Source organism: Bicyclus anynana, chromosome 3 (assembly GCF_947172395.1).
Source record: "Bicyclus anynana chromosome 3, ilBicAnyn1.1, whole genome shotgun sequence".
In the NCBI taxonomy this organism is placed as follows: domain Eukaryota; kingdom Metazoa; phylum Arthropoda; class Insecta; order Lepidoptera; family Nymphalidae; genus Bicyclus; species Bicyclus anynana.
Window position 1 is genome coordinate 4,963,837 of NC_069085.1, and position 13,908 is coordinate 4,977,744.

Here is a 13,908-nt window from a genome sequence, read left to right on the forward strand (position 1 = left end):
TAAAAATATTTTCAATATCATTTGTCAAAGTCACCTGTCAGTGCAACTTTTGTTTTATTACAGCTCGAAGTACTAGCCCACGGTATATAACATTCGTCATATTTTCGTCTGCATTATAATATTCGTCATATTTTCGTCTGTGGAGGAAATGTGGAATGTCCGTCAATACTAAAGACACTAGTTGACGGACCGTTTTAAGTTCAAAACTAGAGAACTCAAAGCTTAAAAGTGCCTGTCAGCTGGACTGTCAGTGTCAGTGTCAATCTTAAATTTATAATTGTGTTTTGCATTGTTTTGTATTTGTTTGTTATTCCTATTTCCACATTTAAATTATTGTTTATTGTTGTTTACTATTTAAAAACTAACTACGCAGGAAACTCCTCCATTAATTTTGTATATTGGTGTAATGTAACCTTAAAATTTCAAAGATGACCGTTCACTGGAGTTCGGAGATTATGAAATGGGAGTATAGGGAGTTGCAGGCTACGGCTATGTCGGTGGATTACTCGGGGAACAACGTACTACTGGCAGGTCGTAGGTGGCTCGCAATAAAACACATTGGGCTTGACGACGTTCCCACTGAAATCGTGAAAAAGTACCCGCGGCACAGCAAATACGACGCAGCTGGCGCTGAGTGGTGTCAGACGTACCCTGGACAAAAGCTTTGTGCAATAGCCGTAAGAATATAAAATTCTATTTATTTCACCCAATTATCCAAATGGTTCATTTAATAGATGGCACACAGTACATGGTTCTCACACTGCAACACACATGTTTTATTTTTGTTTTGACAGGCAAAGATTGGTGAACATACAGCCTATTCAGTTATATTATATTTCTTGAGCATTTTTGTAAATAAAGGCATAACCAATTTAAGTAATTTAATAAGTTTCCTGAATGTTTTTGATGGTCTGTTGGAGCAACTTCTCTCTCGACAGAATGTGTGATTTTGAGGCTTGAAACATACTGTTACTAATACTGATAGGAGTACACAATCTATACTAATATTATAAATATGTCTGTCTGTTACGTTTTCACAGCTAAACGGCTGAACCAATCAAGATGAATTTTGGTATAATGGTAAATGGGACCTTGGAGCAAAACATGGGGTACTTTTTAACCCTAAATTAAAAATAGGGGTGGAAAGTTTGTATAGAAAGTCTTTAATATTTAGAGTTACTGTTTTAAAAATTTGTTCGTAATTTATAAAAAAATACAAATAATAATGTGATTCAAGAATTTTTAAAATGCAATCATCCCTAAAGTGGTGAAATGGGGGTTGAAAGTTTACACTGATTTCCACGCAGACAAAGTTGTGGGCATTGGCTAGTAAATTATTTACATTGTCTTCCTGAACTACTCTAAGTTCTTGTTAAATATGATAATGAGTTACTGAGACATTATGAGATTGATAATGATATAATTCAGTCTAAATTTATTGACTCAGGTGTACCACAAGAGGTGATCAATATTCTCAAGTATTCAGTATATTTTAATTCATTATTCTCAGTATGTATTATATATATTTCTTATGACATTAACATGGATTTATAAGTTATGTTGATTTATTGCTAACACTTTAATCTGTTTCATAGAGCAATCAACATGTTGATGTGTATGAATGGAGAGCCGGCAATGACTTGATGTGCATTTGCTCCCTCCGCGGTCATACCAGAGTAGTGAGCGATACACACTTCCATAGACAAGATCACAACTTGATAGCAACATGTTCCATAGACACATTCACCTACTTGTGGGATTTGAGGGATACCAGGAAACCAGTGGTTTCATTATCTGCTGTAGGTAAGGTTTATTTTCATAGATGATATCTAAACACATACTCATATATCATGCTGCTAACATGTAGTAATCACATAGGTACATGGCTACATTCATCAATAATTGTCGATTAAACTAAATAAATATCAACAAACCTGTCTTATTCTCACCATACTAAAGTTAAAATTATTAGTAGCAACAATGCTAAAATTAAATAAAGGTAAATAAATTTGTGAAATTATTACTAAAACAAAATCCTGACTGCTTTGAAGTAGTAAACTGAGAAAAAAAAACAAGTTTTGAACTATCTATATATTTCATTGACTATTGCATTGTTTTTTAAGCTTACTTAATTATATAGTGACAACTATGTTTGTATATTTAAATTGTTCAAACCAAATTCTTTAATAAACAAATAAATAAAACATATAAATTGTTTTTACATAATTTTCAGCTGGAGCATCCCAGGTACAATGGAACAAAGTAGCATCCAATTTAGTTGCCACAGCACATGACGGTGATATAAAAATATGGGATTACAGGAAAAATTCTTCCCCCCTCCACTACATTTCTGCACACTTATGTAAAATACATGGTGTTGACTGGAGTCCGCACCATGAGTATCAGTTAGTTACATCTAGTCACGACGGAAGTATTAAATACTTTGACATACATAGTGCAAGACGGCCAGAGAATATCATTATGACAAACTTTCCTGTGTGGAGAGCGATCTATACACCGTTCGGTAGTGGACTACTCACTATTGGAGTGGGTTGGGGAGGACTACCCAGGGTTGAACAAGCTGGTGTGATAGGCATTTGGATTGGTGGAGCCTTAACACATAGATTAGTGGGGCACACTGATACAGTTCAGACTATGGTATGGAGACCAAACACACTGCCATCTAATTATCAACTGGTGACTTGGGGAAGGGATCAGACACTTAGGCTGTGGACTATGCATCCGTCTTTACTTAAAATGTGTTCACACTATTTACCTGATGACTCAGAAAATGATGACAATAATAGTGATAGTAAGTTATTTTTTTTTAGGTCTTATGTTTTGAATAAAAACTCCTTTACTACTACATTCAATACTGCCCCTGTGAAATTTTTAAGAGCAATATTTAGCCATTAATTTTGATGATGATGATATGCAGTATTTATTTACTCATTTGTAACAATAATGTGAGTTAAATTTTGTTTGTGCTGAGCCTGGTTCCATTTTGAGTATAGTCATTTCCTTAAGTTTATAATTTTTTTTATAGAATGTTTGTCGTATCTTTTTTTAAATATGACCAATATTCCCGTTCCCGTCCAACTAGTCAGAAAAGACTGTATTAGGAGTGGGTATGACAATATACCAACTGGGCGTGGATCAAACCACCTCCACTAATTATAATTAAAACAAATAGAAATCAAAGTTTCATACTTTTATTTACGTTTTTGTTAATACTCATTTCATTCCATTTAAGTATTTTTGAATAAACCAATTATTATTTCCACAGCTAGTTATGCATCAACTGTAAGTTCAACAAATGATCTTTCAGTGAGTGATTCAAAAGGACAAGACATTCAAATGGTATAGCACTTTTTCAATATTTTATACATTATGCCATAACATGTAATATAAATACTAAGGTCTTGTTTTTAATAACATATAATGTAAGAAATTTAATAGCATATAATGTCTTTCAAATTATGTAATTTGTAAATGGCTGTGGTTTTCAAATAAAACTAACCTTTTCAGAATAAAATAGTGCACAAAACAACTACCTCAATAGATGAAGAGTTTGAATCTATTCGTGAAATGGCAAACATTGAGGTGACTGACATGAATATAGAGACCAGAACTTGTCAGATACATTCAGAACGCAACGGTTACACTGCCAACCTTCAAGTGACCTTTCCGAGAAATGTTACAGAACAAACTATACCCAAGTTTTCTTGGTTGTCTGGTACTAACGTAGATGGCGCTACTACCATTAAAATTTTACAAGCTATTAACAGAACAGCTAATCGCAAGAAGAAAGAAGGACACAGATGTCTGTTACATTGTTTAAAGACATTGGCGACATCTATAGATGAGGTAATTGTTCACAATTTGATAACACACATATATAATTACATATTTTAAATACAGAATATCGAAGCAAGTTGATTTTTAGTCACATAATAAATACCGTATAAGTGAGTACGTACTGCACGGGTGAGGACCCGTAGAGTAGGGAGCGAATGCGGAGACAATGTCAGGTTCACTCATTACCAGGCAGGCGCACATGTTGTTGCGGACGCTTTGCAACACGCGGGGGAGGACTTTTTTATGTAGTTTCTAATTGAAGAGTTACCTTAATATCATACTTTCTTCTAGATACCAGTAAAATCCAGTGACGATTCAGATTCGATGAAATCAAGCCAACGAAGTCAATCAGAGAGCGAAAACGCGGGCGATTCCTGCATACCATTCCCAAGAACTTGCGGCGCTAAATGGTGTGGGGTCAGCACGTTGGTAGTATTCAACCGGCCCACAAACGCAAGACGATTGTCCTTGAAACATGAGACGGGAACACCGAGGTCAATGTCATCATTGTCTCTGACGCCAGCGCTGTTTGGGACGGGCTATACTTCTGTGTCGCCGCACGCCACTACTACGCCGTCCCCTACTAATGCTTCTGGGTTTCCTCAACTATTGCACAGGCATCCGTCGAATTCTATCACCACTTTCTACTTTCAGGATCGATGGGTGAGTAAACGAGTATGTTCATTTTATTTTTTCTAAGGTAAGCAAATCTTATCTAATCTAATCAAGCACGCTGGTAGTATTTAACCGGGCCACAAACGCGAGGCGGTTGGTTCTGAAACATGAGAACACCGAGGTATACGTCATCATATTCTCTCACGCCAGCGTTGTTTGGAACGGACTATACTTCTGTGTCGCCACACGCCACTCCTACGCCGTCGCTTACTAATGCTTCTGGGTTTCCTCAAATATTGCACAGGCATCCGTCGAATTCTATAAGCATATCATTGTTATCGGCCATTTTTAACCACTACAGGACCAGGCCTCGCTCATATTCCAAAACTTGTATAATCTTTTGATAATCTAATGTTAAGATATGAATTATTCATATAGAGCAAATTCTTAGAGACTCGTAGCCTTGCTAAGGGTAAACGATCAGAAAATATAATTTATAATATTGTCTGCAAATCTAATATCACACGAAAAGATAGCTTAACACTATTTGAAGTAGGCTCAGCAAAAATGGTGACAATAATTGTAATAAAATAACCCTTCAAGTTCTCGACGCGGCCCTTGGGAAGGCTGGCGGAATTCTACAGAACATTTCTTCTTTGAGTGCCTCTCCATTAATGAGGGTCAGCGGTCAGCATTCTAAATTTCTGTTCTACAACTGTCTTTATGACTGTCCACTCTCTTATGTTTCGTAGCCAGGACTTCTTCCTTCTTTCTACTCCTCTTTTGCCTGCAATCTTGCACATAATAATGGTTTGAAGAAAACCAAGATCTTCCGCTGCTTGATGGTTTTAACAAGCACGGTTTCTGCATTCTGGCAAATACATCCGTGTACGAGTAGACACTGTCGCCGTCCAGCTCATGCGGATCATTCTACGGTATGTTTACATCTCAAAAGCTTCCAGCTCTTTACGTAAATCTTCCACTAGGGTCCATGCTTTACAGTCATATAATACTACGGAGTCAGTAGCTTTCATTAGTCTGTTAGCCACGACCCAAGATATTTGTGTTTGTCATCTTTAGAGAACATTTATATAATGTTAAATGTGCCGTCCGTTATTGGTGCAGAAAGCCCAGAGCCGTCGCGCGGGCAGCATGCGCAGTCGCGGCAGCATATCGGGCTGCACTCCGCCGCGCGTGGTGCTGTACGCCACGTCGAGCCTCTTCCCGCTCAACAGAAGCCTGGCCGAGAAGTACTATATCAACGCTGATAACCCCGTCGGTAAGTTTGTAGTTGTGTTTTCAACAATACATCCCACAGTTGTGGTCCTGTGGCGCTAACATGCAACCGGAAGTACAGCAATCACTTTCATTGCGTTGGGGCGAAAGAGATGGTACTGGGACAACTCCTCTTCACTTGGCCGCATATTAGCACCAATGAATATTACATCATTATAATCTGTCTATTTTTAATAGCCCACCAAAGTCGCCATACTTAATAGGGTAGTTAACTCATATCAAATTTAATATAAATAATATTAATTTCGCATAGTACATGCTTTAAAGTTAAGGATTTCCTAGAAAACATAATTTAAAAATCATGTACTTTTCAAATTTTCCAAACGTCAAAAACGCTGTTGTCCATTTTGTAACGTCACAATGTTACTTGATGACTAAACAGCAAAGTAATTTTTTATAACGTCATGAAACAGTTGAAATGTAGGTCACCATGGCCGACAAGCGTTTTGACTCTTATTACCAAAAACATTTCAAAACAAAAATTTTCACGTTTCAATAATGAACTATATAAGATCATTTAAAAAAAGTGTCAACTTCAGTCTGGCAAAGTTCCTTGATGACACTCCCATGTTATGCGGGCGACAGGGGTAAAAGACTGCGCGAGTATGAAATCGCGCGTGAGGGGTAGTGAGGTGCATAAGTCGTGGGTTTTTCTTTCGTCGCTACACGCCTCCCGGCCCGCGCGGTCTATCGGGTGTGTTACGAACGAACTTGCCTAACTATAGCCTACTATACACTTCACTAGCGGACGCCTGCGACTTTGTCCGCGTGGAATTCAGTTTTTCACAAATCCGCAGGAACCATGGACTTTTCCGGGATGAAAAGTAGCCTATGTGTTAATTTAGAGTAAAATTTATTTCCATTTTAAATTTTAGCCAAATCGCTTTAGTAGCCTACATACTTACATACTTACACACTTACATACTTACACACTTATACACAAACTTTCGCCTTTATAATACTAGTAGGAAGTAGGATAATCTTCAACTAAGTTATTGTTTGCACAGACATGTGCGAGAGAAACGCAAAAGTGGCATCGGACGAGGGCGAGGGCGAGCTGTCGCACGCGTGGGGGCTGGCTGCGCTGGTGGCGCGCTCGCTGGCGGCGCGACCCGTCGACCACTTCATATCCGGCGAGGAGAGCATGGGCTGGACCGGCCACCCTCTGTGCTGTAACCTCGTACAGGCCTTGTAAGTCTCACCTTATCAACCTTTCTTAATACTGTCTTGGGAGATGCTGGCAAGCCTTTGGTCACACAAGAATTCAGGCCCCAATTACATTAAAAGTAAAATACAAAGATTAATAGTAAAAAAATATACCAGGTGTTTTTTTGGTTTGAAAAGTTTCAATCGCGATTAGTGATTATCTGTTATCGCCGCGTTGGCCGCTTTAAATTTACATGTTTTTAATAAATAGTGTAAGAAATAGTAGTCTGTGACGGATATGACGTCGCTCGATCTCGTGTTGGCTTCAGTGTGCTCGTGGCGTTCGAGCCGTCCACATCTCTTGTTGTGTAATTCTTTATGGGTTACTTGGGATAGGCGGGGAGAGTGACTTGAGTGGAAAAGGAGAGTGTTTGATATCAGTCAAAGGATCCTTTAACCCTACACACATCGTTCACAAATGCGTGACTCCACTTAAGGTCATTCTCTGCCATTCTAGGGTCTTATTTTGGTTACAGTTTGATTTGTTAATTAAGTTGTCCTGACAAGTGTTGTGAACCTTTTTTTCAATATTAGTTTTCTTATATTTGTAATCACAAAATCTTAACGAATAGTGAACATATAAATGTAGAAATCTAAGGGAAATAGTTAAATTATAATTATCTAAACCAATGTTTGTTTCAGAATATCACACTACGCAAAGTCGTCGGACCTGCAAATGGCGGCCATGTTGACTTGCGCCTTCTCAGCGTTCAACGACACGAGCAACTCCAGCTCTCAGTCCATCATCAGCACTTCTAGCTGTGTAAGTTAATTGTACTGTAGTCTATAACAAGTTCAAAACTTGCTCAAATTTGGACGATGCTATTGATCTGTAGCGATGACAGAACGAATCAAAGCATTGTATGTTGCGTTATACCTACGTTGCGTCGCAGCGCAAGATGACTATGCACGCACTCAGTCAGTTTTTCAAAATGGCGCCAAAAATTTGAGGTGGCAAAAGAAGATTCGAAAAGAGCTCATAAATATACCCATTTTCAAAACGGCTAGACGGTGGTCAAGATAAGTCTTTCAGTCCTTTGAATAGTTTTCAGTTCAATTGTATTTATGCTTATTCCAATCTTTGACTTCGTCCCTTTTGTTCCGCTGTCTCCGAGGTTATGTGTCGTGGTGTTTTTGGATATCTAGAATCAACTTGGGAAATCATAGAGCGATTCTCTTGGCAGATGTCCTTCTCATTACTACAGCTGTCATCAGTCCGAGTTTACAATTAGCTTTTTCCAGGACTTTTACACATTTGAGACAAAGTCATGCCTGTAATCCTACGAGTAACATGCAACCGAACCGAATCGTATCTCTTTGAAGCGAAATAGATAAATATCAACCCATAGCAGCGCAACCGGAAATATTGCTCTCTTTCTTTACGGTGGGACGAAATGGGACTGGGACAGCTCTTTTCTTTTCTACACGAGATATGTCTGTTTGTCAGTCTTACTGGTTTGGGGTTATTGTAACCTAACAGGTAACATCGCGTCTTTACACTAATCAGGAGCTACCTTAAGAACTCACCTCACTCCACCGTCGTTTCCAGGGCAACGGGAACAACACATCACCATACAACACAATAACACAATACAGCGAGATCAGCGCCGACGGCTGGACGCTGCCCATACTGCGTAGCAACTCGTGCTCCGAAGCTGAGAATCTCAACACCGAGTACAGCGCGACCAAGTCGGAGCCTTCCGCCGCGTGCGTCGTTGACGACGCGACTGTGCACCTCTACCATTGCTTCAAACGAGCCTACGCGGACGTGCTGCATCGGTGGCAACTCTTGTATAAAAGGACCGAGGTAAATCTATATAGCATTTTTTTTAAAGATATCCTGTCATCATACTACTACTATACTACACTGTACTAAACTCGAAGAGTTTGGTTCAGCGATTGTGGCTTCATCAGTCGACGTCCATCTCATCAGTGAAACTTGGCTCACTGAGAGTATGTCAGATTCGGAAGTTGTACCAAGTGGATTTAGCATGCTCCGGTGTGATAGGAGAGACAATCGGCGTGGTGGCGGGGTAGCTATAATAGCACGATCAAAATACACACTTCAAACAATAAGTGTCCCGCTGGACTGCGCGTTGAACAGTGAGATAGTTTGTGCCGGTTTATACTGCGGTAAAAATTTATTATGTATATTAGTAGTAACATATATACCTCCGAAATCTAGTGAGGACAATTACTTAATGATCTACGAGAGTATAGAAAAAGTTTGTGCCCATTATAGTGAGCAAAAAATATTAATCTGCGGTGATTTTAACTTTAATTCTTCTTCTTTTAATGTTAAGTCACAATTTGAGTATATATTAACCTTTTGTGAACTTGAACAAGTGAATAATATTTGTAATGACAGTGGCCAATTTTTGGATTTGGTACTTGTTAATGGATCATTGGGCCAGGTGATAGTGCAAAGGGCTGAGGAGTCACTTCTTCCACCTGATGCCTACCATCCACCGCTTGAAATAAGTTTTGAATACTGTGCGCCTGACTGCTTAAATATTAGCTATTCTCCATCCAACTTGAAGCCGGAGTGGAATTTTAAAAAAGCCAATTTTAAATTACTGTATGAGCGATTGGCTAATACAGATTGGTCAGTATTGTATAACACTTTAGAGCCTCTTAGAACAGTTGAGATTTTTTATTCGACTCTTGAATCATGCTTTAATGATTATGTCCCTCTTAAGCAGTGCCCACTTGGTGAATCAAGATATATTTATCCTGGTTGGTATTCTAATAATACTAAACGAAACATAAAGTTAAAAGCGAAATATCATAAATTAATGAAAACCTTTAATAATAGTTCGTATTATAGGAGCTTATTTTCTAATTACCGGTGTCTAGTCAAGTCAAATATTCAGGATGATTTTGCTTTATATAGGAGTAATATGGAACTTAACATAAAACGCGAACCTAATGTATTTTGGAGCTATATTACCTCAAAACGCAAAGGGGCACGCAAACATAAAATATTGCAAGGGGGACAGTTAGTACCGCCGGAGCAGTGTGCTGATCTCTTTGCGAAGTTTTTTAGCTCAGTGTATGTGCAGACACCTCCGCGTCTCTGCGTGGATGAAGCGGTGAGGACAAGTGGGAGTGGTAGTGCGCGCATCCATGTAGAGTCTATTCTCTGTGACGATGTAAGGGGAGCGTTAAAGAAACTTAAACCGAAATTTTCCGCAGGTCCAGATGGCATTCCACCTTACATAGTTAAAGATTATGATAGTGTATTCATATTGCCATTGCAGCATATTTTCAATGTCTGTTTTAGAAGTTCGTTCTATCCAGAAATCTGGAAAACGTCTAGGGTAGTGCCTGTTCCCAAAAAAAGCAACAGCTCAGAAGTATGTGACTTTAGGCCTATCGCAGTATTGTCCGTTTTCGGAAAATTGTTTGAATCAATATTGGAGAGTCGAATAAGAAAGCAGTTTGAATACCAACTAACTGATGTCCAACATGGGTTCCGGGCGGGTCGATCAACTTGTACGAACTTGTTGGCATTTTGGACTTATGTGACTGGGGCAGTTGATGGTAGTTCACAGGTTGACGCAGCTTATTTTGATTTTCAAAAGGCGTTTGATGCTGTTGATAATGACGTGCTTCTTAATAAGTTTGCTGCTGTTGGATTTACGCCATTACTACTTAATTTCTTCTCCAGTTACCTAAGAAACCGGAGGCAATACGTTCAGTATGAGGGACATCGTTCGGAACCTTATTTTACACATTCTGGTGTAAGTCAAGGAAGCAATCTAGGACCACTGGAGTTTCTAATATTGATCAACGATTTGCCGAATGTGATTACCCATGCTAGGTGCCTACTGTTTGCAGATGATTTGAAAGTCTTTTATAAGGTGGAGCGCGTTTCGGATGCCCAAATTTTACAGAATGATGTTGATAACGTGTTGCAATGGTGTACTCGTAATAAATTATTTTTTAACATTAATAAGTGCTCCGTCATTACATTCAGTCGAATGGTTGAACCGATTGTAGTTACTTACAAACTAGGCGACACAAATCTTTCGCGTGTAACGACAGTTAGGGATTTGGGAACGACTATGTCAGAAAATTTGACATTTCGTAGCCATATACAAGAAATAAGTACCAAAGCCTATAGGACTCTAGGGTTTGTGCTCCGCCAGTCACAACATTTCAAATCTATTGAGGTTATAAAGCTTTTGTATAACGCATATGTGAGGAGTAAACTGGAGTGTAATTCCATCATATGGAATCCATTTGAGCATAAGTACGTAGATATGGTGGAAAAGATCCAGAAAAAATTTATTAGATGGCTCTACAGGAAGCAATATGGCTATTCAGTTGGGTACCCCACCATATATCCAAGTCTGTTTCTCCTTGGTATGACCGGGTATGACAAATTGGAGTTAAGGCGTAAGGTAGCTTTGTTAAAATATGTAATAATTTTAATTCAGGGCAAAGTGAGTAATTCTGCCATACTAGAAACAGTAGGTTTGCATGTCCCGGACAAATACGCTAGTGCGCGACGTCGCCATTTATTTGTTATACCGCATGGCAGGACAAAAGTGACTCAGCACGCACCGTTAGCGCTTGCGCTGCGCCTGCTCAATGATCTAACTGGTAACAATTTAGAATTGGACGTTTTTCACTCTCCACCGCAGATGCTTGTAAAAACCATTAAATTATTATTAATGGAGTAAGTTGATGTTTTTCGGGCATTTAATTTTTATGTTTTGTTAAATTGTTAAGTATATTATTGTTATTGATTAATGTTTTTTGTATTTAAATTATTAATGTTTTCTTTCTTTTTTTTTTTTCTTTTTTATTTTTGTTATAGTTTGTAATTTTGTTTGTATTATTCTAATGTATGTATAGCCTGGGAAGACGAATTGGGCAACTGTAATGTCTTCCCGGGTATTGATTAAGTAAATAAATAAATAAATAAATAAAATAAATAAATAAATAAATCATCATCATAAACATTATCAGCCGATGGACGTCCACTGCTGCAGATAAGCCTCTTGCATGGGCTTGGACCAAACAAAACGGTCTCGAGCCACCAGCACCCTCCGCGGCTCCCTGCAACCCGCTTGATGTCTTCGGCCCACCTAGTGGGGGGTCGACCAACACTGTGCTTTCCGGTGCGGTGTCGCCATTCCAGCATCTTGGGGCCCCAACGTCCATCGGCTCTTCGAACTATGTGGCCTGCCCATTGCCACTTCAGCTTCGCAGATAAACCAAAGTCACTAACATAGCTCAGCGAGTCGCAAAGCTGAAATATATCCTGTAGTGTAGACTAATCATAAGTACTTAGTACACAAGGCGGGCACTAAGTACTTATGATTAGTCTAGTATTAACTAATCTAATTTGTCAGGTAATGAAACTAGTCCGCTGCAAGTTCGAGCTGACGTCACCGGGCGACGGCGTGGGCGAGGCGGCGTGGGAGTGCGCGTGGTGCGGGCGCACGGTGCGCGGGCCGGCGTGCGCCGCGTGCCGCCGCCTGGCGCTGCGCTGCGCCGTGTGCGGGCGCGGCGTGCGCGGGCTCGCCGTGGCGTGCGCCCTGTGCTCGCACGCCGCGCACGCGCAGCACATGCTGGCGTGGTGAGTGCACTCACTTAATACAGTAGTGTAGTTAGTACGTTCTTTCGTATACCGTCAGCGAGGCATTCATTTCGTATAGTACTTAGAACAAGCGACCGAAATAAACAAATGTAGGTTATATTAAAAAAAATAGTTTAGAATTAGTAAAATATTACTTGCAATGTTAAACATTGCAAACTTTATCTATTTTTCCAAACACCAAAAACACGGCCATTGCGTGATAAATAGCAAGTATTCAAATCTCAATTTCAATTAAGAAAATACGATATTTTTAGCAGTGTTAACAAAAATAAGAAAACTAATGTTGAACAAAGGATTCACAATATTTGTCAGGACAACTTAATTAACAAATCAAACTGTAACCAGAATAAGACCCTAGAATGGCAGAGAATGATCTTGAGTGGAGTCACGCACTTGTGAACGTTGTGTGTAGGGTTAAAGGCAGTTTGACAGTTAACAAACACTCCCCTTTTCCACTCAAGTCACTCTCCCCGCCTATCCCAAGTAGCCCATAAAGCATTACCCAACAAGAAAGGTAGACGGCTCGAACGCCACGAGCACACTGAAGCTGACCATACGACGAGCGACTTATATCACAAGTCATTCCCGCCAACCGATCGGTACCCCTGTCTAACTCTCCACTCTTTACGAAAACAAGTGGCGCCGTATGTCATATCCGTCTCAGACTACTTTTTCTCTAGAATGTATTTTTTACCATCTATTAGAACTATAATGAACAATTTAAGACCTACAAATATTTTAGGTTCGCTCAACACGACACGTGTCCTGCCGGCTGCGGCTGTAAATGTATCATAGAAGGAAACTCTCTGTGGAAAGGAGTCAAATACGTTTAAGACAAGAAGCAAAGACGGTACTTACTGGCTTTACGAGCGTTAATGACAAAGATTTTATACTATAGATATATCACTAGCACGTCGAAGCTGAGACGAACAAAGGCGCCTAATTGTCTTAATTTAATTTAGTCGCATAGTAAACAACGAGTTATTAATACTGACTGCAATGTCAGGAAGTGTAAAAATTATATATACATAAATATTCAATGTAAGTAAACACTAAATTGTGCTCAGTGGAGTAGCATAATTCGGATCACTTTTCGCTGTGATTTTGTAAGCACGTAACATATCTATAGGATAAAATTTCATTGGTTAAAGAGCGTTTTATCGCTTCCATAGCTTAAAATGTGATCTTAGATACCATAAGAAATATTTATAATAACAGTTTGTTTTTTTTTTTTAATATTTTATTGATTAGTTTTAAGTATAAAGACTGCCGCTTTTATACATGTAGAAAGAATCAGTAATAAATGAAATTACATTTGAACA

The 13,908-nt window shown here is 39.1% G+C and overlaps 1 protein-coding gene across 2 annotated transcripts; it reads left to right on the top strand.

The window, feature by feature from the left end:
- The first annotated feature begins 231 nt into the window (after positions 1 to 231).
- Positions 232 to 13,906, top strand: LOC112048296 (GATOR complex protein WDR59). 2 transcript variants are annotated; one of them, XM_024085783.2, is made up of 12 exons: positions 232 to 677; positions 1,596 to 1,803; positions 2,234 to 2,812; positions 3,287 to 3,360; positions 3,529 to 3,867; positions 4,150 to 4,521; positions 5,599 to 5,752; positions 6,777 to 6,960; positions 7,618 to 7,738; positions 8,525 to 8,782; positions 12,339 to 12,565; positions 13,329 to 13,906. In XM_024085783.2, the coding sequence occupies exons 1-12, from the start codon at positions 429 to 431 to the stop codon at positions 13,417 to 13,419; spliced, it is 2,856 nt and encodes a 951-aa protein (XP_023941551.2). In that variant the 5' UTR covers positions 232 to 428; the 3' UTR covers positions 13,420 to 13,906. The 2 variants fall into 2 exon arrangements, with proteins under 2 accessions (XP_023941551.2, XP_052747007.1); XM_052891047.1 differs by lacking the exon at positions 232 to 677 and having other exon boundaries at positions 1,597 to 1,799.
- Positions 13,907 to 13,908: the final 2 nt, after the last annotated feature.

Coding starts and splice junctions, on each gene's coding strand:
- LOC112048296 (XM_024085783.2), top strand. CDS start 429: ATGACCGTTCACTGGAGTTCGGAGATTATGAAATGGGAGTATAGGGAG. Junction 6,961..7,617: donor TGTAACCTCGTACAGGCCTT/GTAAGTCTCACC, acceptor TGTTTGTTTCAG/AATATCACACTACGCAAAGT. Junction 12,566..13,328: donor GCGCAGCACATGCTGGCGTG/GTGAGTGCACTC, acceptor CAAATATTTTAG/GTTCGCTCAACACGACACGT.